General features: G+C 46.6%; 5 protein-coding genes across 5 annotated transcripts; 1 reads left to right on the forward strand and 4 right to left on the reverse strand.

Moving 5' to 3' along the window:
* Positions 1–88: 88 nt before the first annotated feature.
* Positions 89–2,242, forward strand: FOXG_12424 (uncharacterized protein). Its single transcript, XM_018392205.1, has one exon. The coding sequence runs from the start codon at positions 93–95 to the stop codon at positions 1,980–1,982; it is 1,890 nt and encodes a 629-aa protein (XP_018251705.1). The 5' UTR covers positions 89–92; the 3' UTR covers positions 1,983–2,242.
* A 360-nt stretch (positions 2,243–2,602) lies between these two features.
* Positions 2,603–3,806, reverse strand: FOXG_20870 (uncharacterized protein). The gene has a single exon (XM_018401188.1). The coding sequence runs from the start codon at positions 3,754–3,756 to the stop codon at positions 2,797–2,799; it is 960 nt and encodes a 319-aa protein (XP_018251706.1). The 5' UTR covers positions 3,757–3,806; the 3' UTR covers positions 2,603–2,796.
* Positions 3,807–4,820: 1,014 nt separating this feature from the next.
* FOXG_12425 (uncharacterized protein) lies at positions 4,821–6,160 on the reverse strand. Its single transcript, XM_018392206.1, has 3 exons — positions 5,494–6,160; positions 5,178–5,405; positions 4,821–5,117 (listed from the first exon to the last, which is right to left on the reverse strand). Exons 1-3 carry the CDS (start codon positions 6,043–6,045, stop codon positions 4,959–4,961), a joined length of 939 nt encoding a protein of 312 aa, XP_018251707.1. The 5' UTR covers positions 6,046–6,160; the 3' UTR covers positions 4,821–4,958.
* Positions 6,161–8,976: 2,816 nt separating this feature from the next.
* FOXG_12426 (uncharacterized protein) lies at positions 8,977–10,022 on the reverse strand (the record flags this gene model as incomplete). Its single annotated transcript, XM_018392207.1, has 4 exons — positions 8,977–9,490; positions 9,611–9,740; positions 9,798–9,887; positions 9,953–10,022. The coding sequence occupies 4 exons, from the start codon at positions 10,020–10,022 to the stop codon at positions 8,977–8,979; spliced, it is 804 nt and encodes a 267-aa protein (XP_018251708.1).
* Positions 10,023–18,410: 8,388 nt separating this feature from the next.
* On the reverse strand, positions 18,411–18,626 carry FOXG_20871 (uncharacterized protein; the record flags this gene model as incomplete). The annotated part of the gene is made up of 1 exon (XM_018401189.1): positions 18,411–18,626. The coding sequence occupies one exon, from the start codon at positions 18,624–18,626 to the stop codon at positions 18,411–18,413; it is 216 nt and encodes a 71-aa protein (XP_018251709.1).
* Between the last annotated feature and the right edge of the window lie 1,109 nt (positions 18,627–19,735).

Below are 19,735 nucleotides of genomic sequence, written 5' to 3' on the forward strand. Positions count from 1 at the left end.
CGAGGATCTCAAGCGCGCCATCGATAAACAAACACATACGCATTCAAAGATAATGTTGAAAAGCAACAAGATTTGCCACGGGTGTCGAAGAAATGAATAAGTTGATATCTCGTGTTGACTACCTCAGCGAAGAAACAGCGGAAAAACTGTGCGGGGAAATTAGTCACCTGACAGAACAAACGAGTCAGCTCAACAGAGACATTAAAGAAAAGGATAAAGAATACCGCGAGGCAACCAATGAGTTGCTGACATGTAAAATCAACTACGAAGCAGAGCGCAAAAGGCTATCCGAACGATTACCTGTATTAGAAATAGAACAGCTCAAGAAGCAAATCCATGAGCTCCATGAGCAGATTCGAGCACTTGGCTCAGAGCTCAAAGACAAAAGCCATGGCCTGGGCACAGAGAAGGATGCCTATGACACCAAGGCCAAAACCATGACTTGTCAAGGAGACGTGAAACAAACGGACATTATTATAGAGAGCTTGCCTTCTGACCTACGGAATATCATGTCAAAGCTCATCGAGATGCAGAAAGCAATGACACAACAGCAGATTGCCTGCGATGAAAGGAGGAGTTCTTCATACTTCACCCCTACGAAAAACAAACAACTGGATGAGAGTAATAACTTCCCCAAGCTGGAGAGTCAGGTAAACGATCTTAATCGTATTATTGCCCAACTTTGCGAGAAAGACAGGTTCATGGTCGAAGTACAGAAGATTCAGAGTAGTGCTACAGAGAGAGATTGTAAATTTAACGGCCTAAAAGATACGATGGACTGGCTTGTTGAGGAAGTGGGAAAACTTCAAAGACGCATGAAAGACTCAGAAGCTGAAGTTCATTCGCGACAAGGTGATATGGCTGAATTTCTTCGACTGAGCAGTAATGCCTGGATCAACCAGAAGCCTGCAGAAGAGGCCACTTCCAAGCCCAATAGAAATCAAGACCGCCGTGACGAGCTGGACGGCCTACGTGAAGAGCTTAGTCAGATTGAGAAGAATATCATGTACTTCACAAGCACTTTTCCGCCGCCATCTGGACAACCATTTTCTGCAGTGCTGGAAGAGCGGTTCCTAGGCAAGGTGCCAGTCACAGAGAGGCTAAAACTGCTTATCGAGCGTGTGCGGCATAGGATTGATGACTTGCAATCATCGCTTGCACAAGCCAAGCTCGATGATGGGAGGGTGATCCGCCCAGAAAAGGCCCGGTCTACATTCGTACCAGACACGAACGAAGTAGTAACTCCATTGTCGGAACTGAACATGGAGTTCTTGACCCCAAAAGATCGGGAATCCGGGGCGATCCCGACTCCAAATGGCCAACGTCAATCAAGATCTGCTGATGGCAAACACAACCCTGATTCTACGCACGGGGGTGACTTACCGCTCAGTAGCCCTGTTTCGGGTCTAAGACCCTGTGTCAAATCGGCTTTTACCCAAACAGGGATCCAAGAAGCTTCCACAACGTTAGCAGTGGAAGGCCATGAAGTGCTTCATGAGAGTGCCGATAACCCTATGGGTTCGAGGAAACTCAAAGAAGAGCATGCGCTTGGTAGTGACACCGTTCGTACAGATCTCGAGCGCCTCAGAGCAAGTCTGATCTTTCATCTATGCACGATGTTATTTGCTAGTAAGAGAACAGTAGACGTGGAAAGATTGCGAGAAGGCAGCCGAATCTTTTCCCGAAGAACCGTCGGCAAAGGCAACCTAGAGTTGTTGGAACAGGTCATTAAGGGCTATTCTGAAAAGTCTATGAAGAGCCGAGGGGCCAATAAAGAGCTCAGAAAGATAACATACAAGGGTAGAAAAGTTTTTCCCGATACATTGTTGAAAACCTATACGACTATATTCAAAACCCTCCTTACTCTTACACAGAATTTAGACATCAATGACCCAATCGTCGATAGCAGGAGGACCAAGGATCTAGAAGCCGCACGCCTAGACAAAGGTACAAAGATACAACGACGGAGAGGAAAACCCTAAAGGAAATGTTTGACCCCAGCACAACCAGTGAAGATTGCGAACTGAAATGGCAGGGCAAGGAACTGAGGAATGTTCAAGTCACTTCAAAGAGTTATTACTCTATAGACACAACTATGCATAACGAAGGCTCAATTGGCACATAGCAACATGGTGCTGGACTTTGAAATCGTTCTTCTCCTTACGTATAAGAGACTAAGTATATGGTTCCGAGCGCATTGGTGTATATAGTTGTTACAATGCCTCAGGAAAACGATGAAATCATATTGAGGCTACCGTGTACCGCTGGCTCAAGGCATAATGACCGGAAGGCCAATGCTGAAACATGGTCGCGATTGCAATCGAGTCAATGCAGTGTGTAAAGGCTTCAGGTGTTGGACTGGCAATCAAAGCCCCTTGGAAGATACCACCATGGGTTATAAGGACATCCGTAAGAACCCTTACTGACTAAGATATCAGCTGTGCTCTAGAGGCAGGAGAATGCCCTCCAGGATGGTCTTGTTGAAAGTGTAGATCAACGACTTGCCTCGTAGATGGCCTTGGTTCCCAGAGGCTTAGACTTTGATCAATTTGACTTACGATAAATTGCTGATAACATTTATATCACTTCAAGAGTTCCTCCATGGGGGGACAGCTGCCATAGTTGAGTAGCCGAATATTGTAAGAGTCTCGGCGGGGTACGGCTGCAAGCTGGCATAAAGAAGGTACAATATCAATTGTATTACAGATTCCTAAGACATTTCTCTTCTCTACATACAAGACAGCTTCTAGACATAGTTAGGTACCGGTAATTCGAAACTCGCGGTACTAATAGGCCCTATTCAGCTTTATACGTTTCAATCGAAATAAGAATACACTCATCCCATACGAAGCCTCCGGGCCTCTTGCATTTACCTTCAATCCCTTCAAGGTATCCTTTGCATATCATGTCGTCCACTTTAAAGTTCTGACAATACTGGCTATCCTTAACGAAACTTATCCCGATCTCAATTTCTTTTTCATGAGAAATTTTCTTCCAGTCTGAGTAAGTAAAAGGCACTTCCTTAAACGCATTACAAAATGATTGTTCCATTTTTAACCTTACTTCCTCTTGCAAGGTAGAGCTATTATCTTCATAGCAAGCAGGTTCTGGTTTCCCTGCTTCTCGTTTTGAGATGCTGGTCGGACTAAGTCTGTACGTAGAAGTTGGCCCAGTGACTGTACGGAATGTCGATGCTGGTTTTTCCGATGTAGCGATCGAGCTGATTGTCTCTTTTGGCTCTGTAGCTGATCCAGTCGTTGGATTGACTGTCGAATCCTGGGCATCGTCTGTTGCTCCACTACCAGCTGGTTCGGTGCTAGTAGACAATTCTGTTGACGCAATAGCAGTAATTTCTTCACTATAACCTGTGATAGTTGTGGCTCCAGTTCTGTGATGGCCAATTTTAGGGGGCGTCGGCGTTGTTACGTATTGAGTGTGACTTAGTGCTTGCTGTTCTCCATCCAGCAGGAGAGTTTTAGGGCAGTCCCCGGACCATACAGCCGGGGGAATGATTTTCATCTGCGGGCTGTAGGGAAGTTTGTATGGTGACGCAGGATCAGTGCGAAGTTTATTCCGGTCGACTCCTGGGTTCAACTTTTCAAACTCCTTCATGTTTATATCTGGAAGGGCCAGCGCAACGTCACTGAATAATGTATCACCTGGACGAGGTGTCCAGACCGCATAACGGTAGTTCGCATCACAACCCAAGCTCAATAGTGGATAGATGAAGAACCAGATTAAGAGATTCATTTTCATATAAGTACTGTACAGCACGACAGTTGAGGTTTATGAACTAAGTATCTGCGTGCCCACTATATAGTAAATACAAGCCTTTCGAACTAATACATTTAGTACGTATCATGCTACAGTCTTGGCCGAAATCAGTATGTTAATCTGCGGCTATTAATGGTAACAAGGTATTATTATATTTTTCTCTCTTTCTATTGTTAGTAGACATAGTAAGTAGCTTCTTTTTTCAATAACAAACTACGCTTCTACCTGATTTTGAAGACATACTAAGTGCTTATTTATACCCTCTGGGTTGCTCTGAATGTACATGAAATTCATGATTGCTTCTTACTAAGTATTAATAGCCTAGGTGGAAAACATGGAACTATTCAATCAAGTCGCTATAGGGTTACTGAGACTTAAGCTCCCTGACCCAAAGCTTCTGATCAAACGCAACATACAGCCAATTTCCGCCTCAATTCCCTGCAGAATAGTGGCCGTTTTTGTTTTCACTGGTAATAATGGGAAAAGAAAGCAAAAACGTATAGTTAAGACAAGTGGAGTAAGACAATGCTATAAACCGGGTAGAGACTAATAAAAAAGTATACAAGAGCGGAGTATGTGCTCGTGCCTTCTCGCCCAGCTTTTGATCTGGCAATATATTGGACTGAAAGTGGACGAGCAACTCATACAAAGCACTGTCAAGGCATAGTCTGACTTTGAGGAGTCATAGCGCTTAGATTATGCCCTATACTGAATGGGATCAACGAGGTCCGTGATGATGCTTCACGAATCTAGGGAAGGTAACTCCTAGATCTGGCTACTCTTTGTGATGGTGAAGGAAATTCATTCATTTCCTTTTATCTTTTATTCCTGATAGGCACCCAGGACCTTTCAGTTGCCGTAGCCATCCTTAAAGGCCAAAACAGCGGGTGGCACCGTTAGATACAGGCTGTGGTGATAAGGGTCAGTCATGGCTAGCAGCGATCAGATCGAATGCTCCTCTTTACAATTGTGGTTATCGTGAAAGCTTTTGGTAAAAGCTTCCATACTTGGGAAAAGGAAAGGAAAGAAAAGGAAGAAAAGAAAAATCAACCGTTATGTTTATTATCTATATTAGCAGCTTAACGTTAACTCTTGCGACTTGCAATTCCTCCCCTAGCTCTTCACTATCACACAACCAGTGGTTGGAATTCGGTGCGTGTGGCTATAATCTACATGTACAGAACTCAAAGAGTTGAGCAAGTAAGATTTGTGTTGGCATAATCGAAAGCATCCAGATACCCTATCAACTGGACCACAAAGGCGCATACCACCAGGACGTGAAAGATCGAATGGGAACCGCATAAATCATATTTTCCAGGATATAGACTTTCAGGGAACCTGGCCTTCAGAATCGCGTTTGTTAGGGCCGATTTCTCTCTTGTCTGTGAAAGTGGGAGACTTACTACGTAAAACCAAGTCCCAAATAGAAGGCAGCCTGCTTTCGCTAGAGTATAAGGAAAAGCTTTACTCATCATCTGCGACATGCCGAACGCATTGATTCCATGGATCAAGGGCGTAACACCGGACAAGCCAGTCGCCACGAACACCAATGTTCGGAAGAGGCGATACTTTGGGCCCTGGAACTTGGGATGCATTGTTACGAATATGGCTAAGGTCCCCAAAGCTCCAATCTACCGACCGAGAGAAGAAAGGTATTAGACTCAAGTATCAGGCCTGAAATAAGGAAAAATCAAACTTTGCACAAGGAGATTAACTAACCATGGACCAGTAGGTTTTGCGTAGGAAAGGTTCACACCAGAAAACCATGTATACCCCCAAGATAAGGTCACCCAGTATAAAGATCACTACACCCATCATGTCTAGTCGCAGGCATAAATGTTCAATGCGTTGGGAGTGGTTCATAAAGATGTGATACATTGCTGACAACAACAGGCACGTGACGGCTGACAACATGAAGATCGAGAAAGCAATGAAATCGGCACCAGTGATACCTGAGTAGCCGCTGGCATGGTAGTGCTGGCCGAGCAATAAAAAGATTGCCGGGATCAGGTGGGAATAGATGTTGACCGACTCATTATGGACATACAACAAACTGCACAATGAAGCGTGAAACGAGCCTGAGATGTCCCTATAGCCGCCGAGAATCCACTTGTTGAATCCATGCCGAAACCATTGCGGCATCTGATCGAGCGAGCGAAGAACCCGGCGTGCGGCCTTGAGTGCGCTATTATTGATGGGCTCCATTTCTTTCCCTTTGTGCGCCTCAGGTGTCTGCGGGGGCGAAACTCGAAAACGGAGCTTGAATGCCATTTGCTGCCGTGGTTGATGATACAGTAAAGTAGGAAGACCAGAAGTTGAGGAAATGGAAATGCAAGATGAGTAAAATGGGATTTTCTTTTTGCTTTGTCTCCTACGTTGCTGTCCTTTTCTTCGGTTTGTTCTTGCACAGCGCCAACTGTCCCCAGCTTTTCATTGTTTGTTACAGCAAGACGGCTCGCCTGTGTGTAACGGACCACGTCAGAACCAACCACATCAGGTTGTTCAAGCCCCACTTTGGGCGATATGTCCTTGCATGAAATAACGCCTCTAACCCAACCAAGTCGTCTACGAAATCCCTTTGTCATGCCGTGGATAAATTATTATGGGAGCAGCAAAATCATGCCAGATATTACACTTTTCATTCTAGGCATCATGCTATCGTTCTTTTTTCAGGTACAAGATCTCCACATTGAATGCTTTGAGTGACGCGGCGCCACTTGAGACTGCCTTACAGGAAGATCATAGATACACCCCTTGTTATGATCCGAGCGATGGACAGTGAACAGAATGTACGGATTAAACACCCGATTTCCATCTTACAGTACAGAACGTAACGTCCATAAGTAGACGGCGGACTGTGGCAGCTCGTATGCGCTGCAATAGATTAAATCTTTCTCGTACGTTACGGTAACCCATAAGAGCGAGACACTTATACGGCGCATGGCCTGTGTAGCTTCCTAAGACGCGGCTATCCATTGGTGTTGTATGACATCTGAACTACCAGGATGAGCTACTTTTCGTTCCGTAACGTGAGAAAGAAAAATGAGGTGATGAAAAATTTATCACCCCCTGAGGAAACTGTATTATATTAGGTAGGTACGCTAATAGTTATACGGCTTTTATAGTATTTCTTACTGCTAACAATCTGTAATTTACCACATAAACACTAATGGTTGTGACGAGGCAGCGATGTATATATTATGTATATTCATTTGTAATACATATCAGCGAATAGAACAGCTTTTAACCTTTACGATCAAAGTAAGCCGAAGTGGGAGTACGCAAATGCCTTCTAGGCCATCCATTGGCTAGCCTTCCACAGTGCTGATCCTGAGGATGACTCACCACATAAATGTGAAACGGACTCTTTCCTGTCATCCTTCGTCACTATCGAGCATAGGTCCTTCCATTATCCACAGTCTTTCCACCTATCATTCTTAGAGCCGACTAGCCTCGATCACATTCTTTTGACGATCCAGCCAGTAACTTCAAATCTATGTCCATCTCATCCGTTACGTAGTAGGCTCCTCCAAGATGATATTTGCTCTATTTTCTAGACAGATTTCTTTCTCCCCACGTTACCGTCGAAGCACCTCATTCGTTTGACGCAAATGATAGACCACAGGTCTTAATTTAGCACTCTCTATGACTAGCGTCATTCTCTCTGCGTAAAACCTTCGAAATGTTGAGTTTGACTTTTACTCGCTGCCTTGGTGTGCCCACGGTTCTTTAACAATTCAGGATTTTAGTACCAAAGTGGCCCTGTCGGAAAACGTGAGGATTTGGAGTTGAACATCACTCATTTTCACTATCCCTTTCAGGTCAAGAGAAAAAATAAGTTTGGACCCCAGGGATCCTGAACAGATTATCACCTCCGTCAGTGCAGCTCATAGAGCGGCATGAAAGGCTAGAAGGGACTCAGGTCGGCAGCAGACAAGGCTGAGGGATAATATTACTAATATAAATAGTGCCAAACGCTAAAATGTGTTCAACTGACAAGATGTAGCTGAATTTGGAAATAGTGACTTATTATAGCACAGCTTAGCCACGCCAAGCCATAACCCTTCGATTCAATGGACTCGGGCCTTGGTATTTAACGTAACTAGCATACGTATTGCTGACCCTGATAACTAAATAGCTAACTTTCTATTGTCAGCATAAATAAACAGAAATATGAGTTCTTTACCGTGACCTGTCACAGTACTGTCTATAAATAACTCATATTTTATAAGACGACCAGGGGCAAACTTCACTGCATGACCTTTTAATTCCTTTCCGCTCTATAAGAACCTTTTCCATCTGATATCATCACTTTTCTTAGCCTCTTTTCCACCCAACTACTACCTCCTTAAACGCATCCGGTGCCATTAGGAAGATGACTCTGAAGTAAGCATTGGATGCCTTCGACCCATGAAGTGACAACATTATCAAAGTTAAGATGCCGATTAGCCCAAGCTTTTGCCAGCTTCGATTTGCATTGTTCAAACCTATTTGTGTTGACTTACATTCTCCTCTTCACCGTAGTCAGGAAGATACTTTTTCTCAAACTCCAGTAAACGTTCATGGGATATCACTTTTCTTGGTGACTTGACAATTGGATGTGGATTGCTATGGAGCTCTTTAGAGGTTTCAGTACCCTGGTTACCCTACTGGAACTGGCGTGTAAATCGGGGTTGACATAACGAAGAACTGCTTTGTTGGCATGCCAAAGACATAGAAGCAGGTTGGAGGACGGGAAGTAAGGTGCGAAAGCGTTTATGAAGGCTATATAGCGATCTGGCAAGGCGACTGAAGGACGCCTGATCTTGGGATTTTCATCCAGTGATCTGAACCAGTCAAAAGCTCAAGATTAGCCCTGTTCGCTAAAAAAGCTCTAATTTATACTGAGGACTATGAGAGAATTCATTATACAATGCTATCCAAAAAGACTTTTCTTAAATTATTATTCATCTTATTATATATTTTAATTGAATTTATGTATGGCTACTTAGGGCCATTGGCCTTTGCCTATCGCTGTGCAAGCCTTATCGGGTACGCAACGACGTCGAGATGATAATGTTACAGGCGCGGATTTCCCCACGAGCCACGTGTGGAATCAAATAACTGGCCTAAGCAATCCCAAATCTCGCGGCCGCCAAAACCTCGATAAGCCAACTCACATAAGCAAAAACCGTGTAGTCATATACTCCTTTTCTGAAATAGTTAGTCGATATTAGCGCCGCATTCCAAACACGAGGCCTCTTCAGTCCAAGTCCTATCACCACCTGTTACGTTTTCACGCAGGTCGCGGATCTCCCACGCTGTAGGGCCGTCTTGCATCTTGAGGTTGGCCTCAAAGAGTCCTTGGTATGGCTTGGAGTCAGCGATCTTCTTCTTGCGGACTCCCTTGGCTAATCCCTTAACCGATGCGGTGGCGATAAACTTAGAGGGCGTTGCCCCAGCTGTTGGGCTTTCTGTCTTACGACGGGTTTCGCGAACAGCCTTCTTGACGTGGATATTATCTGGAGTTGTCCCATCCCGAACATTGACCGTAGACTGGGTCTTCTGCTCCTCGGCATCGATGGGCGATAGAGGATCCGTTGCCTCCTCAGGCTTCTTTTTCTCCACCGTCGATCCCTCGGTTCGATGAGATTTATCGGTTCCCAGTCGTCCGTAGACTTGCATGAGAATGTTGCGGGCCATACATTCCTGATGCATCCATTTCCCGCACTCCGAGCTCGTGCATCCTATAAGGGTCTTATCGGGGTTGGCGGGAGTTTGGCATTTGCATATAAGTTCGACCGACTATATGCATATTAGCGCTTGCGGAGACAAGATGAGGTACCACGCAACATACGGAAAGCTCCAGGTACGGCAGTCGTATGCTTGACGCCAATAAAGCTCATCTGTAATCTCCTCGTCATCGGACTCAATCCATTGATTGACGGTGACGGGCCCCGTAACACTGACAACATTAATAATATCCACTAGAAAAGTCGGTTAGACGTGCTGCAGCACCGCATCATTGCTCTTCTCTAAACTACCTTTTCCATCACTTTCAGCCTGTTGTAGCTCAATAGTAACCTCGTTGGCAACCTGAACGAACTCTTCGCTGTAGTACTTGACGTTGTTGACTGCCAAGAATCAGCTATAAGCCCCATACGGTACGGACGACGGCGAAGTTTCATCAGATACTCACGGATAAAGCTGTTGTAGCTCGTCATATCTTGCCATCGCTTGCCGGGCTCGACCGTATAGTATAGATCCATGGAGTCGTGGGTCTTGAAGCTGCCTTTTGGTGAGAAGGGAGAGATTTGGATTTGAACCCGTTTATCATCATCTTGGCTGTAGCGCTTCCGCTTCTTATTCTTGGGATGTTCCTGTTCGGCGCGCCAAGGACCTGTCGCGTAAGAAATCGTAAAAGGGCAAGAAGCGCGCTTCTCCTCTGTTGGAAAATCCGGGAATCCCCTTCCCTTCAGGATTCAGACTGTTAGTCTGAAAGTCCTAGATTTAAAGTTCAAAGTCCTAGATACAATCATCTAGAGATATAAACCCGAGAATAACTCTCAGCTCAATAATGAACAACCAAGTTTCATAAAAATACATTTTCACCCAGCACTACTGCGCAATATAAACAACAGGTTATGAGCCCGGGTTAGCAAACACCGGGTTTCTCTTCTGAATCAAAGAACCAAACTTTAACTTCAACTCAAGATGACGTCACGACGAGCCCCACCTTCCACCATGCGAACTCGCAACACAATCAGAGTATCGCCTGCATCCGAATCGTCGCAACCTGGTGCTTCAGGTCAAGACCACACACCATCCTCAATGTATGACAGTACCACGGTCATCTCTGAAAAGAATACTCTTTTCCTTCCGCAAGAGCTCAAGCTAGGCGGCCCCTCCAATTGGGAGCAATATTGCCCAGCTCAGAAGGCCATTCTTCGGATCAATGGCCTCGAAGATGCTGTCTTTGGTGATTACCCTCCCGAGGAACAGCAGACTATGGATCAAAAGATCAGGGCGGCAAAAGCTGCCGTCTCCATCCGAGGTAACTGCACTGGAGAAGCACTCAGTCAACTAGTCGGGATTGAGAATCCCCAGGAGATGTTCAACCTTCTCCAGGCCTATTGTATTGGCACGGGCCCAGTTCTTCTGCAGACAACACTTTACCAGTTCATCCGGATCAAAACAAGCTCTTACGAGACAATTCCACAATTTAATGTCGACTTTGAACGACTCGTCAAACTTCTCCTCGAGCAGAAAGAACCAATCTCAGATACCCTCAAAAAGGTTGTTTATCTGACTGCCTGCGAGAACGAGTACCCTGACTGGACTGCCAGACAGCGCGCTCTCCTACGCTCGGAGCATCCGCCAACACTACGATCAATGCAGCAAGATCTCATTGATGAAAACAGGTCATCAGATGATGATGACAGTCATGGTACTGCCTCCACGTACTGGGCTCACAGTAAAAAGACTGGAAGGAAGGGCCCGGCCGCAAGAAAGCAAGAGGCAAGTGGCCGGAGGAGAGGATCTTCAAAGAACCAGCGAGCCGCGAACAAGTCTAGCCAGGAAACCAATCATCGAGTCGGCAAGAACAAGGAACATACCTGCACGAACTGCAAGAAGAGAGGACATCATGAAAATGATTGTTGGTTCGCCCATAAGGATAAGCGACCCGACTGGGCAGTCCGTCTCGCCAAGGAACTCATGGAGCATGATCTTCAACGCGACAGCACCAAGAATCTCCATATCAAGGAATCAAATCACATGACAGTTGAGCGATCTTTTCTGATTCTTGAAGACAGCGTCTCAGACGAGCTACCTATGGACAATACAGAGACGTGTAAAGTCTCCCTTGATAACATCTCTTCAACCGCAGAATGGCTGTTCGACACAGGTTCATCAGTCCACATCTGCAACGACCAAAGCCTATTCACAGAACTGCAGCCTGCAACCCGAACGGTCCTCGTTACGGGCGGTGGGAAGGTGTACCCATTCGGTAAGGGGACAGTCAAAATTTGCTTCATAAACAAATGGGGTGAGCAGGTCACAATTAACCTCAAAGACACGCTGTTCATCCCTGAGTTTCCGGTAAATGTCATGTCAGGACTCAGGCTATACAAGAACGGCGGCTGGATAGACGGGAACGACATGTACGACCCAACAGGAGATGTCTTTGGTCTCCTCCGCATAGGAAGGGACGGTCTGTACGTGAACACTGAGGTCGGAAAGACTACTGTTTCAAACCAGGCCGTCTCGGAACTCCAGCCAGAACCATGCAATCATCACACTGCTTCATCAAACCAATGCCTGAATGTCGACCTTTGGCACCGAAGACTCGGCCATGTTAACGCATATCAGGTGTCACAGACTGCCAAAATGACCAGAGGAATGTACTGTGACGGCCACCACGACCATCAGCCTTTCAATTACTGCCTCGCCTGCGACATCGCAAAGGCCCTACGATGGACTCCGCGAAATAAACGGAAACGAGCCTCCAGGGCCGGGTTCATTCATGTTGACACCTTCAAAGTCAATCCACCGGGCATTAGAGGCGAACGATGGGGAATGATTGCCACAGATGACAGGCATAGAATGAGATGGGCCTACACGTTCACGAGGAAGGGGATGGCTTCGGAACTTCTAGGCCAGCTCATCTCCAAGATACGAACTCAGTATGGCATCCGAGTGTACGCAATCCAAATGGATGGCGGCTCTGAGCTCTATGGTGCGTCTCTCAAAAACCTCGAGTACACTCACGGCGTCAAGATCATCAAGACGACACCATATACTCCTGAATTTAACGGAGTTGCTGAGCGCTCTAACCGCATCATCTTTGACAAAGTCAGAGCAACCATGGAATCGGAAAGAATCCCGATAGAGCTCTGGCCATTGGTCCTGGAAGATATGGTGCGCAAGACAAACGTGACAGCCACCAGGGCAATTGATGGCCTCACTCCCATGGAAAGCTTTCTCAACGAGGCCTTCCCCGGACAAGACAACAAGCCGGATCTGTCCGGAGAACGAATCTGCGGCTCACAAGTCACGATACACATACCGCAGGAACGAAGATTGAGATCACACAAGTTTGGCCCAAGAGGAGAGGCTGGAATCTACCTATGCATGGAAGGTTCACAGATCTACACCTGCTGGGTGCCCTCTCGCAGGAAGGGACATCAGATCGTCCGTTCTGCAAATGTACAATTCTACGAAAAGGTTGGGGAGACAGAACTCCTGACCGAAACTGAGCATGATGTTGAGCCGGAAATCCGCAAGAACGGAGCTCCCATCTCAAGCCGGCCACAGTCCGTCACGGAGCAGACAAAGACTCCAAGGCCACAAAGGTCTGAAGTGAACAATCTTCAGCATGCTGAGGTGCATAATCCTCAGCATGGACAGACGACAACATCCATGACATCAGCTAAGCTGCCCGATCTCCGAAAAGAGGTGATCACTGAGCCCAAAACAATGACTGAAGCGCTTCAAGGTCCGCAAAGGGAGCATTGGCTCAGAGCAATACACAGTGAGCTGCGCAGTCTCCTCACGAAAGGAACTTGGCGCATGCTGGACCGCAACCAAGCTCACAATAGGCCACTTACCGTCAAATGGGTATTCAAGGTCAAGAAAAACGAGGACGGCAACCTCGACAAGTTCAAGGCGCGGCTGGTGGTCAGAGGCTTTGAACAACAGTTCGGCTTTGACTACAACCAGACCTTTGCCTCTGTTGCCAAAGCGGCGACTTGGAGAATCCTCCTCACCGTTGCTGCCTGTCTTGACTGGGAGATTGAGCAGATGGACGTGTCGACGGCGTTCCTGGAAGGGGACCTCGAGGAAGAAGTCTTCATCGAAATGCCGGAAGGGCTTGTAGAGTATTTCGACCAACACCCAGAAGACCGTCCGCCAGGATTCTCAACCGAGAAGATCTGCAAACTGATCAAATCCCTCTATGGACTCAAACAGGCGCCTCGGCAATGGCAAAAGAAGCTGAAGGAGGCCTTGGAATCCCTTGACTTTCGACAAGTAACGTCTGACACGGCCGTATATCACAATCCCACAACGGGAGTGATCATCATCACATATGTGGATGACTTCCTCATCATGGGCAGCAACAAGGAAGCAATCCAAGGGTACAAAGCCCGCCTGGGAGAGATCTTCACAATGACTGATCTCGGTCCCGCCAGCCATTTTCTTGGAGTAAGAATAACCCGAGACAGGAACTCAAGGCTGATCTACCTTTCCCAGGATGCATATTTTACCAGAATACTGAAGAAATTCGGCTTAGAGGATTGTCGACCGGTCAAGACCCCGATGGAGCGAAATTCACTCTCGACACTGCAACCAAGAGACAATGGCGACTCGGCTTCTCCAGAAGAACGAGAAGACTATAGCTCGAAAACCGGCTCGCTGATGTATGGAATGACCCAAACCAGACCCGATTTAGCTTTCCTACTCTCGGTACTCTCAAGATACATGTCGAATCCATCACCAACACATTCACGAATGATCAAAAGAGGTCTCCGCTATCTACAGCAGACAAGAGACCACGGCCTGGTGCTTGGGGGCGTCAAGAAAGATCCTGAATCCGCTTGGAGCATCACAGCTTGGGCCGACTCGGATTGGAAAGGCGACACTGTTACGGGAAGATCGACGTTTGGATGGCTTGTTCAACTTGAAGGATCTACAGTCTCATGGAGGGCCAAACGGCACGAAACAGTGGCACTATCGACTACCGAGGCTGAATATACAGCACTCTCCCAGTGTGCCAGAGAATTGGCCTGGACTAGGAACCTCTTCTCTGAACTGCTCCTTCCGCTACATATGCCTATCCCACTGAACGGCGACAACCAGGGTTCCCTAAAGCTATGCAGAAACCCTGAGCTTCACCAACGGACAAAGCACATTCCGTTAACCGAGCACCATATCCGAGAAGAAGTTGAAGCCGGGAATATTGATGTGCAATACGTCAGCACACATGAGCAGGTAGCAGACGGACTCACTAAACCATTGAACGCCGTCAGCCACGGTCACTTTCTAGAAGCAATTCGAGTCAGTGCATGTCCGATCGAGGAAGCAGGTCGTATTATTTGGAGTACTGAAGTCCACGATGACTCTGTGCCCTGAAGACAAGGTGGATGGGGGCGTGTTGGAAAATCCGGGAATCCCCTTCCCTTCAGGATTCAGACTGTTAGTCTGAAAGTCCTAGATTTAAAGTTCAAAGTCCTAGATACAATCATCTAGAGATATAAACCCGAGAATAACTCTCAGCTCAATAATGAACAACCAAGTTTCATAAAAATACATTTTCACCCAGCACTACTGCGCAATATAAACAACATCCTCACCAACAGATCGCGATCTCTTGCGACTGCCCATTGTGGCGTTTTGACGCGTCGAGAGTGGAGAGAAGGAGGGGCTTGCAGATATAGGCAATGAGCCGCGCAATGACAGGGCAAAGAAAAAGTATGACAGATGAGGGAAGAAAGAAGAGATCGTTGCGAGGATCAGTGTAATGAACCTACGATTTCGCATCAGTTTAGCATAGCCCCAGTTGTCTTTGAGAAATGAGCCGCGGGCGGCCTGCATTGTCACTTCGCGCTTATCCCTACGTCATCAAACTGGGGTTTTATGATTGGCCAGGAATGGCCCTTGAGTGGAGTTTTGTCAGGAACAACAGCCCTTAGTAATCAAGCTAGGTGATTTAAAGTAAAACCTGTGGGATGGAATACCCCACAGAGAAGATAGAACCAATTAACTCACTACTGCTGCTCATTATGAATGACCCCACCTTCAATCCATTTTAAGCACATCCAGTGCGACAAGTTTGCTTGCCGCCACCTGGCTTGATGAGTAAAAACAGGACCCTTTCAAACGTCTCACATAACATATAGTCCGTTCATTTAACGTACATGATAAGCGAGTGTCACAGACAAGTGAGTGTCACAAAAAAATATCAGCGTTCAAGATGGAAATCACCACAAAACACAATAAAATTCCTCATCAGTTGACACTAATTGCTATACTCCTTCTCAGACACTGAAACAATAATCTGGCATCTTCTTGCATTATGCCCGGTCTTGCCACATACTCCACAGCGCCGAACATTCGGTCGCGCTGACCTTCCTTGACCACCACTTTCCGACGGTTCGCCCTCTACTTGCCCATCCCCACTCACCTGATCAATTGCTTGCCTGCCTGCCTCTACCGTCATTACCCCTCTTTTCTGTAGTCTGGTATTTTTTGTCCTCCGCCGGCGGCTTAGTATCTCATTTGCTTGTCGAAGGTCTTGGAGCTCAGCCCTCATTAATGCCATTTCATGCATATTTCCCTTCACTGCCTTAGTAAGAGACCTCATAGTTTCTATAATTGACTCTGGAGAGCTGCTATGATGCCGTCTGATTCGTCTCTCAAGATACTCAGACTGAGACTGAGCCTCAAGCACCGTCTTAGGTGTCTTTGAAACCCATGGGGTCGAGGGTCTGGCCTCCTCTCCCACCGGCGTTGGAGTCCGTAGCTGCACATCAAGCTTCGAGACCACACTTTCCGGGTCGAGAGGAACCAAGCCAGCTCCCCTAAAAGCTGCCTTGATATTTCTTTCTGTCATGGTGACTTGAAATGCCGCGTAAAAGGCCGGGAAAAACTCGATCTTGGAAACGTGGGTTATGGAGCATCGGATCAGATGCTCGATTTCTCGACCATGAGCCTTCTTCAGTAGACTAAAGCACCAGACGTCAAGGGGCTGTAGTAGATGAGATGAATGAGGTGGCATACAGAGCGTGATGATCTTGTTCTCCTTACAATATCTCTCAAAGTCAACGGAGTGGTGACTTTCGTGGCCATCAAGGATTAGAAGACGATAGCGACTGTTCGATCGCTTGGCTGTACACCGATCAAAGTGTTTTAGCCATTCAAGACCCGTCTCATTATCCGTCCAGCCATTTTGGGTCGTGGTGATAGCCCAGTCGCCCGGCAGGTTACTTTCTCGATACCAGTTAGCGAGATGATACTGGCCCGCACCTACGATGAACGGCGCGATCGCTCGACCTTCCGCGTTGATTGCTTGAATGACAGTAATCCATTCCCGATTTCCAGGCTGCACTGATTTCGCCGTTCCACGCCTTTCTGCACCTGTAACAACCATGCCACTTGCAATAACGCCCATCATAAAGCCAGTCTCGTCAAAGTTGTAGATTTCATCTGATCGGATGCCATATTTCGCGATTGTGTTCTCTACGAGCCTGAACTAGTTCGAATAACGGTCGGATCTTCACATTTGGCCCTCTGATAGTCATATCTGCGCTGAAAACGCGTCTTGAGTTCTGGTTGTCGCTTGACGAAGTTGGAAGCCCATCGCTTGCCGACGGGTGACGCGTCACGGTCGGCGAGCAATCTATTGGCCATTTCTTCCACACCACGCAGTCGCGGGGGAAACCCTCGCGCGTGTAGTTCTAGGATGAATTGAATTATAATCTGTTCTTCTAGATCAGACAGCCGGCGCGAATTAGGTATGGTCTCGCGTCGAGACTGTATACCCTTCTGTCGGCGATGTAAGGTACGGTAGTGGACTTCATAGATCGCTGCGGCGCGTCGGATACTTAGTTTTGGGTTATTTTGGAGAGCTCGAAGAGCTAGAAGGATTCTAGCTTCGTCATTAGCTTGGGACATACTAGGTGGTCAACAATTGATTGATTAGATAGAGAGGATGCAGATTGAGGGATTTTTGTGACACTCGCTTGTCTGTGACACTCGCTTATCATGTACGTTATGATATATTGACAGATCATGGGACGGTAACAGAGAGCTATGATGGATAAAGGAGGCCAGATTCGCTTCTTGGTGACAGCGAATAGTGTGTCTGTTAGTTGACATGGATGTAGTTAAAAGCAGCGATACAGGCTGCAAACCTGATTAAGGAGACTTTCAACTGTGTTATAAACATGGATGTGGCTGCAAGCCAGATGTGATTTTCTATATAGTAAAGCATATTTTCTCGAACATTTTCACGATTTGGGCTTAAAACTGAAAAAGAACACAGTGTTTTCCCAGCACAACAATGAGGTTTCTCATGTTTGGTGGAAGAATAAGAACTTGTGATCAATTAGTTCAAGGGTACACGGTTGTGCTTAGACATAGTGGTGGGTTCATTGAAAGGAGAAGAGCTAGGCCCGATGATGCTGGTTAATCAGGCACTTAATCTTTGACATCTAACCACTTGTTCCGACGGGAAAAAGTATATGGATAGTTTCTCTTGGCAACCAGTATCTACCCACACGACTGGATGGATGGCATAACGCATCATATATAGAATGACCCCAACTAATTTAAGACGTATGCCTGAATAACCTCACAGTACAGTGTTGCAGCGTAACAGCATAGTTGCTCTCACCGAGGCGGCGGGCATACTGCGAGGCCTGCTACAATAACTGATGTTTTGATCCTCTTCAGCAGACACTTCCGCCAGTGTAAGTTGCAATAAGGAAGATTCCAGGCCAACGAGATCTTATGTGCCTATGTCTGCAATGACCTTAGTGCCCATGAAAACGCACTATAGTCGCAACAATTCTTGTTGAGGTACCCCTCTAGCATCTTTACACTGCTGTCCATTGCTTGGATCAAACTATTTGTCTTGTTGACATGCGGTCACGCTTGTATCAATTCGACTCATTAGCAAGACAAGTGTTGATTGTAACATCGTGGCCCCATTTGGCAACTGTAATAACGAGGGCAGGATCGAGACAGGTCCCATTCAGAAACACAAAACCCTTCTGCTTGGTTTGTTCAACCTTTGTCCAGATAGCTTGAGATTGACAAAAATGCGGAGTCGCCCTCTGCGCTGACTTTCGCACATCAACTTCTTCACCAGCCATCGTTCTGACATCATCAAACTGAATGTGATGGTTATCTCAGATGGAATAGTAATGTTAGACTATAGATTTAGTCAAGTCTGTGTTTGGTGAATATTAGTGCTTTCATATCGGGTTGCGTTGTGTAGGAGGCCAGGTCTTTGTAATCTGGGCAAAAGACTTGTCGCGAACGCGCTTGGGACATGATGGTTGAGCCGATGTAAGCTGTAGGGAGTCTTATCCAACCAGTAGGCTCAATCTTTGTGACCTTACACTGCTGCGTAACCGTCAGCTACAGCATTTGCACTGCAGCATCGCAGAAAATGACTTCAGTGGTTCAAAGTCGGTTCCGACCTGAAATATTGTACCCAAGTGTCAGGGAGCCGGTCGGCTGCGCCGCTCTCTCCGCTGGCGCCATCATAGAATCTTCCATGCTCAGAAAAATCCTCTGAGTACTGACCAAGACCTTCAATCGTTCACGCGTAGTTGACTTCCTCAGTTGTAGCGGACTATACCTAACAGCGGCTAGTGTACCAAACATTGCCTGGGCTAAAGTCCGCCAGTTTCCTTCCGGAAGAGAAGATGCATGACAAGCTTTGCTCTGACCTGAACGTGGTAAAGGTGCCTGAAACGCCCCTTCGTTTTCTCTATTGGTACGTACCTCTCTGTCTTCCCTCCCCGCAGATCTGGTATATAACTCATACTCTCGTTTTCCCCCTCCGAGTGTTATTGAAGTTGCCAAGCGGATTAATTGATAAGCCACAGAAGCCAGAGCATATAAACACATACAGTACTGCACGCAGCCGCATCCTTTGGTCGTGTTATGCGTTTTTGCCTCGATCCACTGGTCTCTGAACATAGGGTGGTAGCTGTGACAACAAGGTCATCGTACATGGTACCTGAAGTATATAGAAGAGAGACCGTTTCCTCAACGTGTCATTTTCATCAATCTCAGATCAGGCAATGAAACCTAAAATCAATGGATAGTTGGGACGAATATCTAGTACCATTCAGCGGGGTTGGCGTACATAGTATTTTTATCAGCCTGTCTTTTCACAGCACCGGTTTCATATACTGCAAGACTCCTTTCCCTTCCTATGTACGAAGCATATACTATCACAAATCTAGCAAAA

This window comes from Fusarium oxysporum, chromosome 3 (genome assembly GCF_000149955.1).
Source record: "Fusarium oxysporum f. sp. lycopersici 4287 chromosome 3, whole genome shotgun sequence".
In the NCBI taxonomy this organism is placed as follows: Eukaryota; Fungi; Ascomycota; class Sordariomycetes; order Hypocreales; family Nectriaceae; genus Fusarium; species Fusarium oxysporum.